The sequence below is a fragment of the Gobio gobio genome, assembly GCF_949357685.1.
Source record: "Gobio gobio genome assembly, chromosome: 1".
Lineage (NCBI taxonomy): Eukaryota > Metazoa > Chordata > Actinopteri > Cypriniformes > Gobionidae > Gobio > Gobio gobio.
The window spans coordinates 37660436-37686555 of NC_137097.1; the positions used below are offsets into that span (position 1 = coordinate 37660436).

Below are 26120 nucleotides of genomic sequence, written 5' to 3' on the forward strand. Positions count from 1 at the left end.
TTCCCCTTTCATTCATGTCAAGCACTTCCTGTCTGGGAATGTTGAAGGTCAAACATTACCAACAATGTAATGGGTTATATTACACAAAAATTGTGCCAGGATTTATCTCGCTTGTATGTAAAATCCTTCTCTTTCTGTCTCTCTCTCGCTGTCTCTTGGCAGACAATTAGATTTCCTGGCACCATGGTGCTCCAGGGCAGGACCGAACAAGGGCCAGGGAGAGCGAAAGAAAGAGAGAGTGAGAGATTGGTTTAGTGTTCAGGTCACAAACTTCAAAACATCTTTATTTCCGACTCTTTTCAATTTCTGTTGCAGTACAATAACTGTTTTTTATAGTATTTGATACTTTTTTGTTGCTTTTGTTCATCTATGTACAGGAGACGAGTAGAATAAGACTTGCTTTCGCTTTCGTGTGGTTCATATGTACAGAGGTCGGACTCGGAGAATGGCTGGAGCAGTAGCAAAAAAATTCCTCTAGCCACAATAACACAGGTGATACAGCACGTCCGCCTACAACATCCATCAGTGATTCGGAGAGCAGCTTCACTCCTTAATCCACTCTACAGAGTTTCATTCATGAGAGGTCCCATGGTCGAGCTGCTTCAAACGACCCAGCTGACGATGGGTTGTGTCCTAACGCCCCCCCCCCCTCCCCCAGTTCCCAGTCTCTGTGGTTGTTCTGTACAGAAGAGTCAGTTCAGAGAGAGAAATAAAGGCAACTCCACTGAGGCAGCTTCCCGCTACCTGTGTCTGAACAATAGTCCTTGTTTTCCTTTTTCGTGAGCATATGTTCACACTCTTTATGTTCAGTAACAAGCACTTCTGTGAGTGTGTGTGTGTGTGTAGATTCCAGTTTGTGTCCTGGCTCAAAAACAGTTATTTTTGGCAACACCGAAGAGCTTTCAGAGAGATTTTTGTCACTTGCAGTATAATGGCATACCCCCATTTCCTCACGTAACAGCTCTCATCAAATAATGATGGAGAAAGACAGAGAAAGGAAAGTGAAGGTAAGGAGTTGCGCCAAAGTAACATTTTAAAGATGTGACATGAAATAAAAGACAGAAATAGAAGCCCGGTGTGATTCTTGATGGTATTCTTGGAGCAGAGAGAGCTGAAGGTGGTGGCATCCATTGAGAGAAGGCAGATAGTTGGACTTGCTGTTTCTGTATGTATGTGTGTGTGTGAGGAGGGAGGAGAAAATGATGCTGATGAGAAAGCAGAGTGGTTACACAGCACTTCAGAGAGCCTGCTGCCATGGAGACAAACCTCTCTGTCGCTCTCCCTGTTTAGGCTTTCCTTACCTCTTACTTCAAAACAAATGAAATATCTAAAAGGCAACCAGACATAAGGAGGGCGTCAGAGACAGGAGAGGAGTCCATCATCGGCATCGGCACTTTGCATCAGACCCTGTGGTGCTCTTACTCCTCCACCTCTCCCTTGTAGTCACAGGCTTGTGACCAACTGCATCTGTCCATCTCCCTCGCTGTGGGGGGGCTCAGGGGCGGGGTGGGCTTCAGTGCTCGGCCTCCTAGGTGGAGCCTGGTAAAAGGTCTGCATGGGGGCTCCGCGGGAGCCTATGGCAGGCCTACCCGAGCTGTAGTATAGCTCCTCAGGAGGCTGGGCTGAGCGCGGAACCACTTCTAGTGGCTCTGGGCTGCTGTCAGGGTAGGGTGAATCTCGTAGGTTGGTGATGCTGGTGTAGAGGGAGTCCCGCGCAGGCGAATCAGGAGCTCCGTTGTGCCCGTGGCCTGCTGCACTTTGGCCGCTGTGACCGCTGTGGCCCAAACTCTCGGTCAGGTCGGGCGTGTAGCTTTCGGACTCTTCGGGGTCACTCTGGTAGAGCACAGATTTGCCGCGCTGAAGCAGCAAGGGCTCCTCCAGAGCTTTGTACAGCAGTTCCACGTCTTGCGGTGTGCGCTGACGCGCTTCTCTCGAACAAAAGTCTTCGTCGTCATCCATGCCTATCGCCGGCTCGGGCCCACCTCCAACCCGCCCCATGCCCATGTGCCCATGTCCTCTGACAAGGCTGCCACATGTTCTGTCACCGCCCCCAGCCCCTCCACCGCCTCGTAGATTATTGTGCACAAGTTCAGATATGATCATCTTCTCGAATGCTGCAGCATCCGAGAGGTTTCTCCGTATGCCGCCAAGAGTTTCTGAACCGCGGGGGTTGAGAAGGGGAGGGGGGCTATCTCCACCTCCACCTCCCAGGAAGTCACAGCTTCCCCCTGGAGCACCCGAACCCCCGACGCTGCGCAAAGAATAACTGTTGTTGAAGTTCCCATTCAGAGGTAGTGTTTCCATGCCTCCATGGTCTCGGTTCTTAGACAGTGTGCTCTCTGTTGAGGGAGCAAATGAGAGGAGGTAAGCAAATGAAAAAGAAAAGGGAGAAGTGAGCACTTCATTACCTATTTTAATCAAGATGGGGATTCACAGCAACATAATATGGGATTAAATCAATAATGGAGAAAGCAACTTCCATCACAAGATTAATAGGCTTATGGACAGAGGCAAGTTATTACCAGGGACGTAAATTGTGTACATAGAAGCACGGGCTTCACTGCACACGTGAAGAGGTTATCATTCTGCAAAATTGGCCTATAAAACATTGAAAATAACCATAAGCCTGAAAGTGAAAAGAGTCTTACTTGGGTCACGGAAAGTTCCTGTTGATCCATGGTGAGGCCAATGGAGGGCAAAGTTAGACAAAATAAAGACAACAAAAGTGATCAATGATATATTTCTACATTGAGCTTTACATGGAACTGCCTTTCTTTTCTTGAAATCCCCACAAAATTAATGTCAGCAAAATGTCACACACAAGAAATCTATTGTTGAATTACTCTAAAAGCCACAAAGACACAACAATGGACATCATTAAAATAAAAATAAAAAACCACAGGGGTGTCTAATTTTTACATTTGGAAAGTTTAAGAGCAGTGCCTCATTTACGGGGTTGGGGAAGCTACTTTGAAACTGCAGATTGCATGCTACAGGCTAAACTTAATTGGAAGTATTTAAAAGACAATTACTGTTTTAAAAATATCTGTTTTAAAAACAATATCAGCTACAATTATGCTAACTATTATGCAATTATTTAAAGGGGTAGTATACAAAAAAAAAAAAAATCCTTTTTAAAAAAATGTTTTTAAAAAAATTAACTATTGTTTTGAGTCGGCAATCGTTTTTATGAAAAAAAACCAAACAAAAAAAACTTAACCATCTGATTTTATCATTTATAATTTAATTAGAGCCTTATTTTGCTGGGGATTTGTTGCTCTTTATGAAGCTGAGTGTTGGCCCGAAAGATGTAGAACGCCGCCTCTGTGTCATGGAAACAAAAATGCTGCGATGGATCTCGGCATCACATGCTTCGACTACGTCTGTAATGGTGACATTCGGAAACGGTATGGTGTTGCCCAAGGCCGCGGGAAGTGGGGGTGCTGCAGCATGTTTGTTTCCATGACACAGAGGCAGCAAATGCAATGCAAAGTTTTGTTCATTCACATTTATTCATTTTTTGCATTTAGTAATTTATTTGTAATTAACACTTTAAGAGGCCCATTAAAAAGTATTATTTATATGTTGAATTATGTTTTTAAAACATACATGAGGTCATATTGTGACCATTGCGGTGTGCGTAGAAAGAATGCATAGAGCGGTATTAGGCTTTTTCCTCCAGAGAGCGTCTTTCTGAAGATTCCGTTCATTTCTAAAGCTCATTCCCTCAGCGCCACGCGCTCAACCGAGAATGCCATTTGTGACATGTTGGTTCGAATAGGCCTATCTGAAATAAGTAGCTAGGGCTGCCCTCAACTAAAGTTTTTTTTTTCTAGTAGTTGTTCATTTAAGCCGTTGTTCACGTGGCTCCGGCGGCTCCATGCATTGTCTGCTATGCTATTTGCATATTATTTATTAAATCAAGGCAATTGATTGATAAAACATTGATTAAAATTAAGATACAATTTATGCAAAACGAAATTCAAAATGCAAAACTTTCAACAAAACGAAGTGGTCAAAATCATTTCTGACCCCCATGTCTTCTGATATATTTTGCATCTTATGTGTCCTGTTCACTTTTCATAATCAACATAAATTAAATAAAAAAATAACATTATAATATTTAAAGATATGCAACTAAATATGTGTTTTAATGGCTACAACAAGTATAGTAGGCTACGCTACAGTACAGAGAAATTTCATGTAGAAGCGGGATTTGAGCGCACATCGCTTTACCGGTTAGCGGTTCACTCTGCTCCGCTTCACCCACATGCTCTGGTAAGGTAGGCAGTTTTTTGCGTTAATTTTATTTCCTGTCGCTGTGCAGGCTCTTTTACTGTATATAAATAAAATATTTTATTTAAAGGTTTAATGTAGGCCATAGTCCATTGCATTACGATTGCAAGAAGGATCAACAATGTCAAAAATGTGATGTGCAGACAAATGTCCCGGTGTATGCTGTTTAAACGAGTGTTCTCACCAATATGCTTGTTGTGCCTTGTGTTTTATAGGCTTGATATTGTTTCTTATTCATATGTGGTGACCCCCCAAAAAAAACATAGCACCCCCAACCTAAAACATCTTCCCGTGCCCCTGGTGTTGCCTTAATATCTGACAAGCTACGTGAAGCCATGCTTCGGTGGTATGGCCATGTTTTGAGTGCTGACCATACAACGCTTAGCAAAATGGGCTTCCAGGTGGAAGTCATCGGAAAGCGACCAAAGGGACGACCGAAGCAGCGGTGGCCCGACACGCTGCACAACGACCTCAAGCTTTGCATCCTGATCAAGCTGACTATCGGATCAAATGGCGACAGCAATCCAGAAAAGTGGACCCTGCTACTATGCAGTATAAATGCTGAAGAAAGAGATTAATTTATACTAAATACAACAATAATTTTTGTTTAAGATTTCACTTTCCAATGCTACAAAAAGAGACACAAAAGATAGAAAGTGCTCACTTCTAATGTTTATACATAGGTGAGTGAGTTTGATTATTCCCTCAGCTTAGACATTAAAACCAGTGATGTACTTTACTTTACTTTATTGTTTATTTTTACAGGGACAATGTACAATTAATAGTAATTGCACCAGAGTTAGCTAACAGCTAATAGTGTTTTATCACACTATTGAGGAGGAGTTTAAGATCAAAACATCCGTCTTTTTGTCTGAGGAGTTGGGAACTGGGGAGCGGGTTCTCAAAGCCTTATTGTTTGGTTTTGGCATAATCATTATTCGGTGAGACGTTATTCACACTTCAACCTCATAAAGTCAAGACGATGTTTATTTCACGCGCCCATTCACACGGCAGAGATGTTGTGATATTCTTTTAACTCGTCGGCGTGCATTGAACGCAGGAGATGCGTGTGGTGGCACAGGCCAAGGCGTGCGGGGGTTTAAATATTAATGCCCGGTATGATTTTAATCAACGCTCCTCTGTGCAGAGAGAGAGTAATTAGACATTCTAATGAGGCCCTCCTCCTACTTCCTCTCCATAAGCATTCTAAAAATGTCCTCTCAGCCAAGCCGAGCTGAGCGGCGCACCGTCAGCCTGACACATTACACAGAGAGGGAACGTTTAAAATATTCAACAGAGACGCTGTCTTAAATTTCATCCCACTGACATGGAAACCGCAGCTATATTTCTCTCTCACTGTCTCTCAATCGGCACATGGGGGCGAATGGTATGGCAAGAGAGCGAAGCCTACACACTAGCCTATGTGTGTGCGGCACGGGCAGAGCCATGCCGATACTCTGCGGCGAATCTCCAGGGAATGCTTTCCTCTCTCGCTCCGTTGTCAGTCACTCAACTTCAGCCCTAGCTTTAATCGATGCTCTGGTCTGTCTTTCCAGCAGGAGGGATTAAAACGCTGGCCAGATGGTCAGCCCCTGTCCACCCCTCTGAATCACACTGACAGACCGACAGGGTGTAAACTCACACACAGAGGGAGACGCACAGACCCATACACACAGCATATGTGCACAGATCACAGCACATGAATACCATTAGTGACACTAACATACACTGTGGAAGAAATGGCTTATACAATGTTAATTATAGTAATAATAATAAAACATCCTATAGGATTTTTATATTGCTCAGAGGATGCTTGTTCATAGAAAGAACGTTTATTTTGCATAATCTACTTTATTTCAGATGTTTCTCTTGATATTGCCTAAGGGAAATACAATTTAAAAAAAATTCACACGCGCTTATCGCCAGCGTTTTTTCGGCGTGTCTTTGTGTTCACACCCAAGCATTTTTCACTGCCGATTTGCCGAGTGAACATGCAAATTCAGTAGATGGCGCTCCCGGTACATAAGGTGGTGCTGCGCCACTTTACGCTTCTGACACTCGCTTGTCACACAGAAGAAGAGAGACAGTATTTACGTGCAAAACCATTCACACACTTTTTTCATAGGTCAGCCAGTTTTTAACGTGCCGCGTCAAAAAAACAAAACAACCCAAGGCAACTTTTTTTTTTAAATGAGGATTTTACGCCTAGCGTTTAGCGCGTCGGTGTGCACACTCACATTGGTGTCCTTTGTTTAGTCACGAGGCGTTAAACGTCAGCGATAAACGTGTGCGAAAATTGTTGCAGTGAACAGGCCTTGATCTGTCTGAAGTCGATAGAGTCAATTTTGATTTTTTTTTTATGAAGGTTCCATGCAAATTCAGTAGATGGCGCTCCCGGTACATAAGGTGGTGCTGCGCCACTTTACGCTTCTGACACTTGCTTGTCACACAGAAGAAGAGAGACAGTATTTACGTGCAAAACCATTCACACACTTTTTTCATAGGTCAGCCAGTTTTTAACGTGCCGCGTCAAAAAAACAAAACAACCCAAGGCAACTTTTTTTTTTAAATGAGGATTTTACGCCTAGCGTTTAGCGCGTCGGTGTGCACACTCACATTGGTGTCCTTTGTTTAGTCACGAGGCGTTAAACGTCAGCGATAAACGTGTGTGAAAATTGTTGCAGTGAACAGGCCTTGATCTGTCTGAAGTCGATAGAGTCAATTTTGATTTTTTTTTTATGAAGGTTCCAAATCAAAATCACCAATCAATTGTACCACAATTGTTTGATCACCATTAATGAAACAGACAGTCTATATATTAAGACTGACTTATCAACACGGATGTTTTACAATGTCACAGATCAGATGTTTTCCCCAACAGTTAACCAAACGTTCACAAGATATAACAGATAATGTTTGTGTGAATACTCGCCAAGACAGATCTTTTGAAGTACAGTAATTCTGTGTATATCGTGCGCTGTGCGAGGCATTTTTGTGCGCTTCGGATGTGTCAGTCAGTGCGAGTAAGATCGTTTTTATGGACAAGGGAAAGGTACTCCTCCCAGAAAACGTAAAAATAAAGATATTTTTTGATGTTTCATTTGTATTTGAAACACTGGTATCGCTAAACAAGGGCTTGATGAACTGATTTTTGTGAAAACCTCAAAATCTATATTTTTCACTTGTTTTGCCTGTAGCTTGAAATTAGCTTGTGCGCATTCCGACTCCTTTTGCCAGCACATGTCACAAATATGTCTTAGTTTTTCCTAAGAGGTTTTAGGAGAGATATCCAAGACAAGTTGATACCCACAGCACAGTAGAGCTTAGATTGGGCTCAAAAAATCAAGCCCGACCCTATCCGAGCCCGTGCACGTTGTGTCCGAGCCCAGCCCGGCCCGACACATCGGACTCGGGCTCTGTAATTAAGAGCCCGAGTCCTATTTAAACCCGACCATTTTTTTAATACATGGGCGTTCTGACAAGAAGGAGCCTGTAATGAGCGAAGCGGACCGGTGTGATGCTCAGCTCAATAATCCGCTCTATGCCAGTGCGCTCCACTCATGAACCGCTCACTGGTAAAATGACGTTCACTCAAATCCCGCTCAGACATGACATTTATCTGTACTGTAGCCTACTATACTTGTTGTAGCCATTAAACAATGTATTTTGTTTCATATTTATGTTTAAATATTATAATGTTATTTTTTAATTTCATCTGATTATGAAAAGTGCAAAGATGTGAGTGGGTCAGAAATGATTTTGACCACTAAATTAAGTTTTGTTTTGTAGAAAGCTTTTCTTTAAAGTGAATTTCATTTTGTATAAATTGTATCTTAATTTTAATCAATGTTTCGTTAGCCAATTGCCTGGATTTTATAAATAAGAAGCAAATGGACTATAGCAGACAATAAACGTGACATGAAGGCGCCAGAGCGATCATTTTCATTGCACATGAAATGGAGCGCGTCTCATAAATAAACCGAAAATCAGCAGGCTACTTGCCTCACAGACATGATAAATATGTGTATATAAAGCTTGAAATGTCTACTTTTAAACAAAAGAATTTGAAACGAAAAGAAATAGGCTAGTTGAGCAATGCGCAGTGTTCACGCGAGCAGCTCATGACTGGCGTCTCAGAGCGGTTCTGTTCAGAATGCCTCGCTCCATAACTGCATGTGCTGCGAGTTTAACCTGCATTTTAGACTAATCCTGACTTGTGCAACTTTGTACACATTTGTTTCTTAGTTGTAGTATTAGTTCTTACGTTGCTAAATATATATATATATATATATATATTATTTCTGATTATGGCATAGCTTTCTGCCCACCCAATTAGGCTAATAAAGTAATGATTAAAAAAACCCAAATGCTTGATCAAGGGCCTGGCCCGACCCGGCCCGAGGATAGTGGCGGGAAATATCGGCTCGGGTTCGGGCTCGGGCAGAGAATCTAAACTCTACAGCACAGTATGTGCAACATAAAGGAAACTCGATTTAGGGCTAGATTTACTAACAGCTTGCTCCAGCGCAAACCCTCTTTTGGCGTAAAAAAAAACTACTGTCAGGATTTACAAAAGACACAGTGATAAATTAACGCTGAAAAGGCGTGGACACAGTTATTTTTGTGGCTTGTCAATTTACCGGTATTTGCAGCATTATTTACTGCCCAAAAAAAGCATGTTTTAAACCAGACGCTAATTTGCTCTGCTCTTAGTAGATTGTGTTGGTCACTATGGAAATGATCCGGCTGTGTCTGTGTTCTTTAATGATCCACGTCATCAGTAGATCATGTGCAGAACTTTCCGCTCCAATCTGTGCTTTTATGGAATTGCGCCCTCACGCTAATTTGCCCTGTTTAGTAAATCTGGCCCATAGTCTCTTAAACTATGCTACTTTTATAGATACAATCTGGATGGCATTTTGGCAAATTTAGAGCACAGTTTGACAACTCTTGACAACAATTTAGATATTAAAGGGATCTTTTCTTTTCAGTAGGCACATACTAAAACCTACACACACTTACCGGTAGAGTTGAAGACGCCAGGCGAGGGTGGGGTAAACGTCTCAGCCAGCAGTGTGTTGTAGGGAGAGCTTCCTGTTCGAGTTTGCAGCACAGGGTTAGTGAGAAGATGGTTCCCCATTGTGCCTAAAAAGGAAAAGCAAAGAAACTTCTTAACACAAACATCATCATTTTATAACCATTATTTGAAGAGACCATGAAATCAAAATGGTAAATTATTTGTTATGGAATTTTGCAGTATTTATAACAATGTATTAATCCATCCAACCACCCAATCAATTCCCCATAAACAAAATCAAGTCCCACCCAACTTTTTTCTTGTTTGAGAAGCCATTTCACTCAGATATGCATAACGATGAAAAAAAGACAATCGCAATTCCCATTTCATTCCGCCATTAAACAGTGAGGTACTGAAGGACATGCAAAAATTTTAGCATTTTCGTATGATTCACATTCATATGAAATCACCACGTGAAATAGTTAGTTACGTTATTACTAGTTAGGGGATTGTCTTATTGTTCTTACGGCTATTGTCACTTCATAATTGCCTCATCACATTTTTTTTTGTTTGTTAAAATGTTATTTGTGTTTAAAAAAATAGTGGTATACTTCTGCTTAAGATTATACAGTAGTAGACATGTAAATAAAATCAATGTCCATCTTAGCCTTTGCTTTGTTAGCCTTAGCTTTGTTAGCCTTAGGCTAACATTTAGCCTTTGCTTTGTAGTGATATAATCGCATCAAACATTCAATCAATCATTATATTGTGCTGAAACACTATATTAATCGTGAGCATCCAGGATGCAGGAACTATCAGTTTTAAGAGGAATAATACGTAATATGAACATTATGGAATAGCTGTTTGCACTTCACATTAAGGTTAAGCAGAAGCCACTCTACAGTATGTTTATTGTGTTTGACATTTCACCAAATAGAAAAACCTTAATGTCGGCGTGTGTTGTAATGGCTGATTTGATGAAGTGTTTATATTTGTAGTGAAGCTGAAATGTATTTGAAGAGTAGTTGTGGAGCGTAATTCCATGCCTCACTGTCAGATGGAGTCATTGGGAGGGAAATGGTAATATTTGCCATTATGTAGTTTCACAGAGCAGCCACTGAAATGTGGGTTCATTTCCCAGTGAAATGTGAACGCTTGCAGTAGACAAATGTGACTCAGAGAAATGGAACATTCAGTATGGCCCATAATGCAGGCGCAGAGCTGCAGCCCGGGGCTTTCAGACAGAAATGCCATGAAATTAAAAAGAGGCCAGTATGACATCGAGTGGACTGAGGCAAAGTGCAACCCTGCGCTCTCGTGCTATCATCTATCAGAGAGGACCGCCTCAAGAATTAATTTTAGACGTGCGCTCGCTCACGCTCGCCTTTCTTACACACATACTACGCACATTTCTTACCTCTTGCAGGAATGTTCTAAGTTGAATAAAAGTAAAGCTGTGCCATCAGCATTTGTGGCATAAAATTGATTATCACAGAAAATAATTTAGACTCATTCCTCAGATCTACTAAAAAAAGACAGAAATGTACAATGTAGTAAACACAATGTTAATCATACCCACAATCCTTAAACATGAGACTAGTGTGACCTATTCAATCTGTCATGACGATGCAATGCCGCTAAAGCGCACAATCCCATTTAAGCTGTGCAAATGATGCACTAATTTTGATTTGACTTGAGAAACCCTGTTAACTTCGTATAGGCGATACGGATACCAGACGAAGACTGATCTGTTTACTTGACACAAACTCCACCCACCCAAATTATGTTGGTAATCAAATTTTATAGTATAGCCCCACCTAAAAGTTTGATTTCCCTGAATTAATGTAAATGTCCTCTGTTGCTACCAGCAGTCTTAAGGATTGAATCTACATTATGCCACAAATCCTGTCAATAAGCTTCACTTGCATTAAACCCGGAACATTTCTTTAATTCCTGTAAACATCTCACAGGAGTGTCTAAACATGAGGGGGAATCTAGGCCAGCGGGAGGGAGGTGGAGGTACGATGGAGACTCTTGGAAGCACAGAATAGACTTCACACGGCGGTGAAGTGGGAAATGAGAGCGATAGGAGATGACTCTGATAAAAACAGCGGAGTACACATACACACGCCCTTTCATTACCCTCTATCTCTACTTCTGACTGCCATTCACTCTTGTAACATCTAAAAACGTTTCTCCCGTGGCACAAAACCCTGCCGTTTCCTCTCCCCAGAATCTATTCTTCTCTTTTTTTTGCCGCTATATGGTTTAGATCTGCCTTTCCGTCTCGTACATTCTCTGTCTCTCTCTCTCGCCTTGATTAAAGTCCCCGGAAAGCAACAATCGGCACACTGCAGTGAGGACGCTACTGTCATTCTCCTCAATTAGAGTAATTACCCCCCGTTCATTCGGCGGCTAATCACTTCATTAAAAACAAAATGGATAGAATTAGCATAAAGAGTGGCAGTTGATTTAGCTGCAGCTTCTCTGTCATCACCCCCCTCTCCTCCAACAAACACTGATCCCTGGGACGATCACAATGGTGGTGACGCCACAATCCAGATCCGGTGCTGGAAATAGTATGCCTTTCACATTCTCTCCACCTTCTCTCTGTTCACTATTACTTAAGGACCCGATAAAATTACATTTTCCGTTCTTCGCTTTGGGGTAAAAAGAAGTTCAAAATATGTGAGCAGTGATATACTGCTAGCGAACATCTTGACGCCGCCCACTGAGAGTGACATTTAGATGAATATATGAATATGTTTTGCGCACTTTCTTTTTAATAAAATAAACGCACAACAAAAATGACAGCGGTGAGAAAACAGCAGTTCAGAAAGCATCTGATCATAGTGCAGGGCCGTCAATTGGTTATGGCAGGGTGTGGCGGCCAGTGTTGTGGGTAACGCATTACAAGTAACTGATTACTTTTTCAAGTAACTAGTAAAGTAACGCATTACTTTAAAATTTACAACAAAATATCTGAGTTACTCTTAGTAACACAAGTTACTTTGTTTTTCCATTTATTGACTGACAGCTCTCTTGTCCCTATGTCCCTGTCCCAAATGGCACCTTAAACACTTGGTCTTCCTACGAGTCCACACTTTTCGACATAACACCGCTTTCACTGTCGGGAAGAAGTCTGCTGTGGAGCTTGCACTAGTGCGAGCTCAGCAAAAGTGGGCATCAAGGGCGCACATCAACTGCAAAGAGGCCGCTCGCGAGCACCCTTCTGAAACCTAAAATGACAAATGGGACACACTACGGTCTCATGGACTTTTCTACGGTCACCTGCACTCGGCCCACTAGACCGAAAGTGCATATGAAATGGGCCATTTGGGACAGAGCCTATGTTGAGAGAAATCGTAAATGCAGAGGTGTTGTGTGCACTGTGTGAACATGATGGTTATTGTAGTTTTAGAATAAATGTGAGCATAAATGGATTCTCAGAATATTACGCAAACCTGCAGTAATTAAATATATTAAATTACACAAATATACTTTATGTATTTAATCTCACTTTATTAACCAATGTCTTTGCTGCTGACCTTCGTTGATCAACTACTGTACACGCGTGAATTTGCATTTCCTTCAGCCTGAGGCTTATTCATGTCCCTTTTGGTGTAAAAAATATAACTTATATATATATATATATTTTTTTTTGTTAAAAAAGCAAGCTCAGCAGAGGTGAGAAAAAGTAACGCAAAAATAATGTAACACATTACTTTCCATGAAATGTAACTAAGTAACGCAATTAGTTACTTTTTCAGGGAGTAACACAATATTGTATCCCCAACACTGGTGGAGGCTGCCTTAGTTTGGCTGTCTGGTCAGATCAATGCAAAGTAATATATTTTTATTGCAGAATTAACAGGGTATATTACTACGTGTAACTTTGAAATGTTGCCTAAGTTGAAATACTAAAACAACATTTAAAATGAAAACTGAAAATATGAAAATGCAAGCTAATTAAAATAATTAATACATTCTATAATAATATATAAATAATTCTACAATAACGCTGGTCTATAACCACATTCACATAATTAGGAAGTACTGTTATTATTAAACACCATAACTAACTAATTAAAATATGGGAAAATCGTCCAAATCTTGGATCCCAACATTAGAAAAGAACAGCTAAAGTAACTAAACTTTCCAGTCATTTTGTGTGGCACATTTCAGCCTAGATTACTGGTAAATATGTCTCAATGTACTGTAATTACAAAGCTGTTTATGGAAAAATGGCAGCAACAACTTTAAATAACCACGACAGCAAAACCCACAGCCTGTGTTTGAGCAATGTAAAAGCGTAGCCATATAAAAAATAGCCAGTTTCATTCTAAGAGCTAAAGAGAGGGAAGAAAATGGTCATGAAAAACTAATTTTAAAAATGAATGGGAAAAAGTACAACCAGCACTTTCTTATATTTCAGTATTTCCCCATTCAGGTAGACCTGCAATAGAGTCATTGCAAATATGGCTGCTGATTGAACTGACTTTTCTTTGAAAGCGACCTCAGAAAAAATATGACCCCTTTAAGCACAGACACATATGTAGAGTGGTGCATGCTGGGAAATTCTACGGCTGAAAGAGTGTCTCACCACGATTGAGGGTAGGCGTGCTGTTGATGTCTCCGGCCATGAAGGATGACTCTGTCTGCTTTCGCACCGTGTCGTTCCACATACGACGAATTCGGCTCTGAAATAGGTGAATGAGGTGACGGTACTGTTAAATGGAATAGAACAGCAGTCTATAAATAGTAATGCTGTCAGTGTGAATGTGTGTCACCTGTCGGTGCACCGCTGCATGACGTGCCTGGCTGCCGGTGTAGTAGCGGTTGTTGGCACGCAGGGCAGAATTCTTCAGCGATCCGTGAGAGCTCGTAGTAGAGGCACGACTACAGCAGTATGAATGACGCAGGCACTTGCTGTACTCCTTATGCACCTGAAACACATAGCATTGGCACTTACACACACTACACATGTTGACTGATGCAGTAATGCAGCTAATTAAAATTTTATTATATTATTTATTAAGGTGAAATGTCCCTTGTGAAAAAGTTAAAAATTTAGCAGTGTTTTCAGGCACTCCATTGCATGTTAACAGCAATTAAATCAACAATTATTATAAATGCTATTATAATAATTATATTATAAATTATAAATATTTATTATAAATAATAAATGCAATTAGTTGAACTTTACCCTTACAGAAAAAACACATGAATTTCCCAACACGTTTTCCACATGTTGACAACATGCCACTACACGGATTTCACGTGCGAGTTTTCTAAAACCACATTTACCATGTGCAAAGTATGTGTTGCACATGTGTTTTTGCAGGGGTGAAATACATGTGTGTTTTTATAGCGTTTATAGAGTTCTTTTTTGACCCACTTTATAGTAATATCATAATTACGGTAACACTTTAATGCAGTATAAGTATTAGTATTAGTAGCATTTTAATGCATTAATTATGCCTTATAATGCATTGTGTGATGTCATTATAATGCATTAAAACACAGCAAACAACCAATTTCAGATTTAACAATGAATCTGTGAATATTATAATGCATTTTAACTCTGGTTACAATTATTTATGAATAGATATAATGCATTATAATGTACATTATGAATACATTTATAACGCATTATACATAAAGGCTTTAAGTAAAGTCTTACCATAATTACTTCTATTGTCTTTGGAATATGGAGAAACTTACCCTTTAAGTGGTATTTTATTTAATTATTATATTATCTGCAAGTATGTTTTTTTAATATTATTTTTATTAATTTTAATTCAAGGGTCATCATTCTAACTTTTTTTATTTAGCCTATTGCAGTAATGCGACAGCATCATTAACATATTAGTACAATGTGAAAAAAAAAAAAATTGCCATAAATCTTTTTTTCTCTCATTCCATAAGCTGTTTTACTCAGATATACGTCAAAAACAAGAAGAAAAGTTGGTTGCAATTTTTGGTGCATGCCGAAATGAGACCTGAATTCACTGTCATCACTGCTAGACAACACAATTTTTTTGACTCAGTTATAAAAAAAAGTTATTTCCAGTATTATAAATTCTATTTTATATACATTTATGTGTTTAATGCTGTTAGCCTAAATAACATCCTTACTGTGTCAGATAAAAATAATTATATCATTATATAGCTATACATTAACATTATTTTTTATAAATTGTCAGCTACTTTTTGTTAATAGCTCAGATAGTCAAATGTGTAGCTTGGCTGATAACTACTTTAAATCATACAGTAAGTAGCTTTGGAAAATAGAGTTTCAAAAATGCTTCCCCAACACAGGGCTTGAGTTTGGTGTGAGTTTGGGCTATTTTTGGCTGAACAATAGCAGATGGAGTGCTTGAAAACCTGTTTGAAAACAGTCAGTATTTTTCTTTTGGTGCTAATAATCGAACAGAAATTATACCCTTCACCTTTAAATAAAGCTAATTATATGAATTATCTTCATAATAAGGACAATTATCATGATACAGATGAATCCTAATCTAAATCTTTCCCCTCTTCCTCAAAGAAAATCATTTTAAACTTTATTTTAATTGTTTTTTATCTGGACCACTCCTGTGATGACACCACACTTTTTTTTTTCTTTTTCCATATTTAGCTAACTTCTGAGGAAATTTAGCAGAAAATGTGTCCCAAAAGTACTATCTGGGTATGAAACATTAATGGGACTGACCTTTTTCTGCAGAGCACAGTGGAAGATAAAGATGAACATGCCCTGGAAGGCATTGAAGGTGGTGAAAAGGTACGCCATGATGACGGTGTTCTCATTGATGAAGAGGAGGCCGAAGGCCCAGGTCAGGCCCAAGAGGAAGAGCAGTGCGATAGCCCCCAGAGCCCAGGACCTGAGTGAGAACATGCACACATTCACAAATACATAAACATACAGCAAAAAAAAGACATTTATAATATGTATTTTTGCAATGAAAGACACTCACTTGATGTTGTCCAGGCGGCTGGAGTCAGGTTTGAGCGCGGATGAGTTACGGATCATCTTGTGAAGTGTTATCATAAGGAACACCAGGTTTAACTAAAGGCCAAAGGGTAAGAGAAAGGAAAAAAAGGTGTTAGAAATGTAACTTAAACACTCCATATAGACAAAAATTTCTTAAAACGGGACAAAAACCCTTTAGAAAATGTCTACACAGGAAAGACAATTTAAACCCCTGGTTTCTTCCTAACAATGGAGCTCATCCATAAGACTTTCTGTGTAAAAAGCTTGTGAAACCATTCTAGCTTAAATTGCTGCAATTAAATTCAACGATTTACATGAGAATGGCAATACGAACATTTACACAGAAGTTCGCTCTGTTCGTGTTAGATAAGAGACCTAATCCAAGAAAGAAAACAACTTTAGAAAAAAACCCTCAAAAAACTAACTTTTTACTCACAAACTAATAACAACAAAAACAGAGCTAACGCATTAGTAAAATATATTGTAATTATGAAAATGTCAGCAAGTTCCCGTATCTAAACCTAATCTAAACTCCACACTCATATAAAGCATATTACAGCCAAAACATAGTCGTCAGCAGCAACAGATCCATAGGTGAACAAAAGTGCTTTGTTTGATATGACTAGCGCAGCACTTTTCAGAGGGGAAAAAAAGAACAAACTCTGTGAGCAAAGCAGAGAGAGCGCTGAATGTTTGGAGAGAACAATACCATGATAATGAAGGACACAGGGCCGATAAAACTCCAGATGAAGTAGTTATCCACCCTCAACCAGCACCTACATACAAGACACACACACACACACAATAACTTTATTGGTAACATTTCACTGTTCAAAGCACGGTCACTTCATTACAGGCAAAATCGCATATGCACTTTATGAAGTAGCTAATTATTTATCATGGAATGCACTGAAATAATAGCAAACTGTCTTAAAATATTATTACTATCAACATCATGATACATTTTTTTTGGGCATAAAAACAAGCTAATAAAAGCAATAAAAGTCTAGTTGAAGGTTAAGCTCAGTTTTTAATCATTAGCACACTGAGTCAGCGTCTCATTTTCTGCACTGTAGTCAACATTCAAAAGTCTGCAGCTGTGCTATTTTTCCACACTCGCACACACATTAACACAGACCAACACACACTCGCATGCACACGAACACGCAGAGCGACACACACTCGCACATGCAGTAATCAGCTCAGTTAAGGGTGCTGTAAGTAATTTTGTTAACTTCTGCTAGACAATAAATTAGACATATGACTGGTTACATTTGGTGTCGTGACCCGGATGGGTGTAGGGGGGGGTACGTGTAATGGAAGCAATGGTGTTTTATGCATAATCATTTAATTTTGTTGAGTGTTCTCATAAGAGCCGTCTTAAATTAGTTAAATAACGCCTTAAAAGTACTTAAAGAGTTGTGAGAAAATGAGATGCGCGTCAGATCCGCGCCATGTTCGGCAGCGGCAGATCTTAAAGTGACAGCAGCCTAATAAACCAGTTGCTTTGATGTCTGTCATTAAAGGTCCCGTTTTTCGCGTTTTTTTGAAGCTTTGATTGTGTTTACAGTGTGCAATATAACATGTGTTCATGTTTCACGTGTAAAAAAACACAGTATTTTTCACACAATTTACTTGTCTGTATACCGCTGTTTTCACTGTCCTCAAAACGGCTTGAAAGTTCTGATTGTGCCAGCGGTTCCCGTGTTGTGTTTCGACAGCAGCTTAGCGCATGCAGAGCGCACGTTACCGGAAAGGTCACGCCTCTTACCATAATGGGGATGCATGCGCTCAATGATCTCTAAGTACATCGTCCCTGGGAAAGCCAAACAAAGGTGATTTGACTCCGGGATGAAAATAACAGCGTCTCGACGACATGACGACAAACACTATACAAACGCAACAATTCCTCTTCTCCACGCGGGAGCAACAAGACCACGCCCCCTTTTTTCGCGTATTCTTGTGGGCGGAGGTCAGTCAACAAACTGTTCTACTGACGTAATTAAAGCAGGATGTACAGAGATGTAGTCCAAACCGGCCGTTAGCTGTAGGCTTTGAAAGGGAACTTCTGTTAAATAAAATATCTCGCTTGGCATTGAACTTTGAGCTTTATAATTTTACAGGTATTATTTATGCTCTAACAGCAACATTACACACTAACTAAAGTTTGAAAAATGGGATCACGAAGAACAGGACCTTTAACTTTATGAGGACCGTAACCGAGAGCAGAGCACCATTATCATCAAATATCAAAGAAACATTGTTATCGTCTTTAACTCTTTCCCCGCCAAACTCAGAATTTTCCATTATTTGTGAGAAAACGCTTCCCCGCCAAAGACTGAATTTTCCAGGTTTCCCCTGTTATACACTAGGGGGCGCTATTACGCATCTTCTGAATGAGTACAGAATTTCCTGATCAAATCACAGGCGAGGAAGACGCAAAAAAAAAAAAACGCAGATGCATATGTAAAATAATGTGATCATCAACATTAAACATCATATAAATCAAAACTGCCTAATGTTACTGAATGAAATGTCGACCCAGGACGAGCTACAGGACTGTGAAGCTTTAAGGGTGTTGATGGACTCGATCTACTCCATCTGTGTTTGATCATCGTTCTGAATCTGATCTGGATGTAGTATTTGACAAAACCGTGATTTTCTCAGCTTTTTGTTCAAAATGTGGCTTTTTTTATGAAACTTACCCATAATTAAGTGTTGATAAAAAAAAATGCATAAAGCTAGAATACTTTTTTTTCTTTTAAAGTAGAGGGTCTGCTCTTTTGAAATATGACATGCTCAGATATTCATACAACAAAATATTTGGCCATATAGTGGGCCATTAAATTTTTGTACATTTTGTGTACTTTTTTTTTTTTTATGCTGGCGGGGAAAGAGTTAATGTTAATCAAAGAACAAAGGTAACAGAGAAAATTGTAACTTTAATAAGGATTCATCTATATTTAATTTATAATTTATGCAGTTAAGACTGTACATTGTTTGATAAATGTATTCAAATTGTATATTTCCTTCCTGTTTGACAGAAGGCCACAGGTAAATAAGAAGTTGTTATTTTTTAAAGCCTAATAAATGTTGAAAATTATAGCTTTCCATTATACTGTAATCTTGAATGTCTATCATTAATGTTTTTAAAAAATCTATTTCATAGAGACATCAGTATCAGTATTAGAATCAGTGATACTGGCCTTCATAAAAAGATGCCATTACAACAAATATTTAAAATATACTGTCTTTACATTCATTTGGAGAGTAACTGTGAAATTATTACAATATAAAATATTAAAAACACAAATGTTTTTAATTGTGACTAATTAGTGAAAAAATAAACATTACATTTTTTAATCAATTGACAGCACTAGTATATATGTATAACAAAATAATAAGCAAAAGCACACACAAAACATTTTAAAGATAAAACAACACTTTAGAAATTTAACTTTTTAAGATTTGAATTATTTCCAAAAGTTTTCCAGGTCTGGGAATTACTATTTTAAAACCCTAATATTTCCATGTTTTTCAGAGTGTTCTCCAATTGGCTAGTTTTCTGATTGCTAAAAAAATAGTTGGATTCTCCCTTGAGAAGTGTTTTTTTTTTTAATTTATCAGAACAAGATCTGACAGATTTATGCATGCTATTCCAAAAAAAGTGCTTGCAACACCTTTAACTGACTTCATTTATAATTCACATGATGACCTTGGTTAGACCAGGATCACATGACAGCAACCAATCTCCAACTGAACTCCAAACTACATAATACCAGTATATGTTTCCTAGTGAAAGATGATTCTGCAATTGGAATTTAAACTCCCAGAGAGCCATTTTGCTGGAATCCATTTCAATGAAACAAATGGTTTAAAGAGGGGTCGTATCCCCTGCTCAAAAACCCACGACCCTTGTATGGACGAGTGCAAATAGACTGCTTCACACGTACGCTTTTTTAGTCCCGTAGCTGCGATAGTCAATGGCTGCCGAGATGCCCACCACCAGGGCGGGAAAGCAGTATCCGCACAGGTAGTAGTATTTCTTCCGTGAGTACTCGCTCTCGAAGACCTCCACCAGCATCAGATAAAGCTGGATTCCCTCCAGACACATCCAGGAGAACGCAGCCAGGAAGAAGAAATGCAGGAGGCCCGCAAAAATGGGGCATGCAATCTGCGTTCGGACAAAGAGAGGGAAGAGGAGGTTAGCGAGAAACATATCAGAAGTAAATTTGATGATACTCGCTTAGTGGCTATGAAAGGGACAGTTCACCCAGAAATGAAACACATTCCAAACCTGTATGACTATCTTTCTTTTCAGGAACAAAAAAGAAGATACTTTGAAGAATGTTGATAACCAAACAGTTTAATTTCTCATTGACTTTCATTGTATGAACAGAAAACACAATGGAAGTCAATGGGAAACAAAATAATAACAACATTCTTCAAAATCTTCTTTTGTGTTGCATAGAAGAAAGAAGGTCATACAGGTTTGGAACAACATGAAGGGTGAGGAAATTATGACAGAATGTTAATTTCTGGGTGAACTATCTTTTGAAATCTGGTCCACATTGGGTTACACTTTATTTAAATCCACTTTAGACATTCTACTAACTATAAATAGCATACAACTACATGTGAACTAGACGTAGTGTTAGTATAGTATTAGTAGACCGTTAGGTTAGGGTTAGTAGAATAAGTATGGCCAGTTAATGTCTGTTGGGGAGCATCAATTGTTAGCAGATATTAAGCAGACCGTCTACTAATACTCTAATGAGAGTTAGTTAACATGTAGTTGCAAAGTTACTTATACTTAGTAGAATGTCTAAAGGGGATCATCAAAATAAAGTGTTACCCCACATTGCACTTTGTTTAGGCTCAGAAACACTTACAGTACTTATACAGGAGGAGACCCGCGGACTGACATGTAAATTACAGTTTGCTTTTATATGAGACTTCGGATAGAACTCTGTCCCCCAGCACTTTAAAAAATACAAATTCATCCACCTGCCTCTCTGGATGACAATCACATTTGAAAGTGTTTTATTTTGCTGAGATGAAGTAAGAAGGAAAATAAAATGTAGCCGCTGCATAAAAGGACTCTAAGAAGACACATCTGCCAATCGATTGGCTGGATGAATGTGCAGGCGGTAAACAGTGATCCCACTATTGCAAGTGCACTCACCTAAAAACATCTACCTTTCAGCAAATCACTTATTGCAAACGTCTCATAACTACATTAATATTCATGACTCAAATCGTGCTTAGCACAATTTGTGCGCTGAACCTGACAGGAAGTACATTTCTGAGGGGAGAAGACGTGAACAAAAGAAGATAAGTATAGATAAGTGTATATATACATAATATACATATATTAGGGATGTCAAGCGATTACATTTTTAAAAATCAAATTAATTACACAATGTGGCGATTCATTAATCTAATTAATCACACATCAAATTTGGCAGAGAAATTACCCCCAGTCACCGTCCCGCCGGCGGGACGCCTGGCGCTCTTTTTTTGATCGCCTTTTTTCGTATCATATATTTTAGAAATTATCATAAATTAGGTATCATTTGAAAGCTTACAAACTCAAAATTCATCCTGTGAAAACCGTTTTGAAATCAGACGTTGCGTTACCATGGAAACGGTACTCTAAATTCTTCTAGCAGGCTCCTCCCCTAGTGGGCGGCATCATGTTTCGTATTACAAAATGTATTTTAACTACTTTATAATCAAAATCTTTTCTACTCTTGACAAAACACATATCGTCGGAAAGGTCTGAGTCTCAAGGTTCCATATTTGGTAACTGTTTTGTGATGGAAGTGATATTTGGACATAAATTTACAGGAAACTGCATCAAAAAAACAATCAATGGAATGTGGATGACACCCAGTGGCTAATTTTGGTATAGCGCCTAAACAAAATATCATGGGGACTTTTTGTAATATCAACTTCAAATTTGGAACAGAACTTGGTTAGACATATGGCTTTGATTTTATAGTAATTTTAGAGCACATTTTTTTTGTAAAATATATATTTTATATAAAATAAAAATATGTATTACAGTATTTTTCATTTAGAGTCAATTTAAACTTCCATAACTTTTTCATACTTTCATATTTTGAAATGCTTTCACTTCAACAATAATCTGCATTCTTGAATTACAGCCCTTTAAGTTTGGATAGAGAATTTTCATGACTATTCTCAAAAAGACAATTAAGGGGTTAAAGCCATTATTGTGTTAAATGAGGGGGTGAAAACTTTCAAACAGGATGAAGATGTCCAATATATATATATATATATATATATATATATATATATATATATATATATATATATATATATATATATATATATATATATATATATATAATTTTGTTTTATTATTATTATTATTATTATTTTTATTTTATTTAGTACTGCCCTTCAGAAGCAACAGAAGATACTAGCATGTTTCCCAGAAGACAAATTAAGTAAACCTTGATATATAAATTTAAAAAGTCAGTGAATGTTTCAATATTTGTATTTGAGTCTCTCAATTGTCATCAGTGTGAAAAGATTGATCTCAAAATAATTCAGTCACTGCTGGAGAGGGTTCAAATATGCAAAAGATGCTGGAAAACTGAAGAACTGAAGAATAACCATCACAAAACACACACACACACACACACACACACACACACACACACACACACACACACACACACACACACACACACACACACACACACACACACACACACACACACACACACACACACACACACACACACACACACACACACACACATATACACAAAAAAATAAAAAGCCGTACCATCCAGGGAATGACACACAGTATTAAGAATAAAGAATAAAGAATAAACTTTTGAACAGGTCATTTTATATTTTTTTGTAAAATATATTTTATGTAAAATATTTTATTCAGGACAGTACTAAATAAAAAAAAAATATGCATTTTGTATGATCCCTCTTGTTTTGTTAAAATGATTCACATTTTCACATATTCTGCAATGGATGTGTAAACTTTTGAGACAGACTGTAACACAATATTAACTTCTTATTTATTGAACTGTTGTATAAAATCAATATCACATTTGAAATTGTGCTTTTCGTAAAATGATAGAAAACTCATACAGGGGCCTTTTTTCCCTGATATCTTGAATTATTGGGTCATTTTAACTGCATTCTACAGGCTCCTCACACAGTGAGTTATTGCCCTGCTTTATGTTTGTCACCATCAACTGTATGAAATGTAAGATGAGCTACGTAAGTCCTAATATAGTGATACAAATTCAGGATGCACTTGGCCGAAAACCTATGCTTTTCAATAATTATTTATTTATTTTAAATTGGCTTTTTTAGTGTAATTGTAATTGTACTTTTTAATGAAATTCACTAATTTTAAAGATACTGGATTTAAAGAAACCACAGTTTTATTGAAAGCAACAGTAAAATTGGACAGAAAATATATTAATATCAAATATCAATGTATTATTGTTTATTCAGTTCTATGCATCAGTATAAGATTTAACAGATTTATTTTTTGACCAATTATCCAAATAATGTATAGGCCTACAAAATTCATTATCAGAGCATGTGAGAAGATAGCGGGGAGGGAATCAGAGGGTAGCATCATTTTACCAGCGTTGCCCAGCACAGCTTCCACACCATGTTACATCACATAATAATTAAACTTTTATGAATGTGTATTGTAGAGTGACTGCTGAATCTGGAAAATTAGATTTTTAAGCTTTCAAATAATGTAAGTGTATCCATGGCAACTAGGTATTTAAACAACCATATTTGCAAGGAGAGGCTGATGAGATTCATAATACACCCTACACACTTTGCGTGTTGTACGGCCCTGCAAAGCAGAAGATACAGATTTGCTCATGGATTTATCATTTACTTAAGTGTTTCAAACAAAACTCTTATCTCACAAAAAAATCAATGCCATAAAGCCTGCAAATATTATCCAGTTCTTCTTCTGAACAGCTCATTAAAGCAACCTTGGTATCTTGTCAAATGATGTTGATTCCCAACATACTGATGCAACCTGAACTCTGGACGATGTATTGAACCACCACTGCTTTCAACAGGAAACTTTGGGTGTCAATACACTGATGTGAAGGGTATCACAATTTGTATGATCATAAAACTAAGGTCACAATATCCAAATATTTTTGCTGGATAAAATGTGTCCATGCTATTTTTCATTTCTGAAAAGAGCTGTATGAAATATTGATTATGCATTTAATCAGCTGCTCTTGAATCCAAAAACAGAAGAGTTGATACTTAAGAGCTGATTCATGCAAGCATGTGTAAGTTTCGATCTGAACTCAGCAGTGTTCACAGTGGTTAATGTTTTAATCAGTTGTTCTGTTCTGCTGAAGTGTTGTTTCACTAGGGTTTTCATTTTTGGTTGGCTGACTAAAACATAAGCCTCATCAACATCTACTATCATTAGATATACTTCCAGTGGTCAATGTTAAACTCTGTTCCATGCTAGAAGAACCACACTGGGTACTGTTTTAATTGGCCAACCAAAAATAGAAGACATTGTCCCTGACAAGACATTACACTTCAGTAGAGCAGGAGTACAGAATACACCAGAAACAGTTACTTTAAAACCGACCTATTTCATTTTGCTTGGTTCAAAGTGAAAATTACACCCCAAAGAATCAACAAATGCAGGAGCAGCTGGTTAAAGGCACAGAAAATGCACAATCAACATATAATACATATGCAGAGTTGCATAATATTGCATGGAGGCCTTTTTTTTTTTTTTTTAAGTTAGAGTGAAAGTGTTTTCTCTAGCTCCAAGACTATCATGTGCATAACAAAAGCTAACAGGATAATGTTCGTGTTTCTAAAATGTATTGTTAAATTTACACTACTAGTTTAAAAAGTTTGCGCTTGAACTGCCGGAAACAAGTCGTCAGTAATTCCAGTCTTATTTCCTGCTCAAACCTAAGTAGGTTTATAACTAATTTGACTAATACATAGTATGGTCTTCATTGCCTGTCCACGAACAACATCTACTTTGACCCTCAATCACTTTTGTTGTAACTTAGACTGAAAGAGTTTGGTTTGAGAAGACGCTGTTTTCTGTTTTGCGAAAACAAATCCACATTGCATGCACTTCCAAAGGATGAGTACTATCTACACCATCATTACGGTTCGTATCACTGTGTATCAAGTGCTGAAGAAGCATCCGGAGCTGACATTCAGATATGGTCATGCGCATTTAGTTTCTGACACATACTGTAAGTAGTCAAACAATCACAACAGACCAATCAGAGCAGAGCAAGCCAATTACAAGAGACTGGGCCGTCCGACCAATCAGAGCAGAGTAGACCAATCACAACAGACTGCGCCGTCCGACCAATCAGAGCAGAGTAGATCAATCACAACAGACTGGACCATCTGACCAATCAGAGCAGAGTAGACACATCAAAGAGACTGGGCCGTCCGACCAATCAGAGCAGAGTAGACTCTCGGAAAGGAGGGGTTTAAGAGAGAGGGGCTGCAGTGAGAAAATCTAAGTGTTTTTTGACCTTTTAATCCTTTTTTTAGGAGACTTCTAAAATAAATTAAGATCCTTCAAAATAGCATTTATTCCTGTGATGTGAAGTTTCAGCATCATTACTTCAGTGTCGCGTGATCCTTCAGAAATCATTATAATATGCTGATTTGGTGCTCAAATACAAATTTGTATACTAACATCATTGTTGAAAAAGTTGTACTGCTTTTTAAGATTCTTCAAAATTCTTTGATGAAGAGAAAGTTCATTAGAACAACATTTAT

General features: G+C 38.3%; 1 protein-coding gene across 1 annotated transcript in view; it reads right to left on the bottom strand.

Annotated features, from left to right (window-relative positions):
- Positions 1 to 260: 260 nt before the first annotated feature.
- Positions 261 to 26120, bottom strand: part of adgrl1a (adhesion G protein-coupled receptor L1a) — a gene marked incomplete at its 5' end in the record, with an annotated part of 111212 nt that continues 85352 nt past the window's right edge. Inside the window, 9 exons of the mRNA XM_079829380.1 lie at positions 261 to 2339; positions 2649 to 2666; positions 9319 to 9441; positions 13917 to 14013; positions 14104 to 14259; positions 16029 to 16197; positions 16291 to 16382; positions 17017 to 17083; positions 20261 to 20481. Coding sequence (XP_079685506.1) covers positions 1444 to 2339; positions 2649 to 2666; positions 9319 to 9441; positions 13917 to 14013; positions 14104 to 14259; positions 16029 to 16197; positions 16291 to 16382; positions 17017 to 17083; positions 20261 to 20481 — 1839 coding nt within the window. The 3' untranslated portion in view covers positions 261 to 1443. The remainder of the gene's footprint in view (positions 2340 to 2648; positions 2667 to 9318; positions 9442 to 13916; positions 14014 to 14103; positions 14260 to 16028; positions 16198 to 16290; positions 16383 to 17016; positions 17084 to 20260; positions 20482 to 26120) is intronic.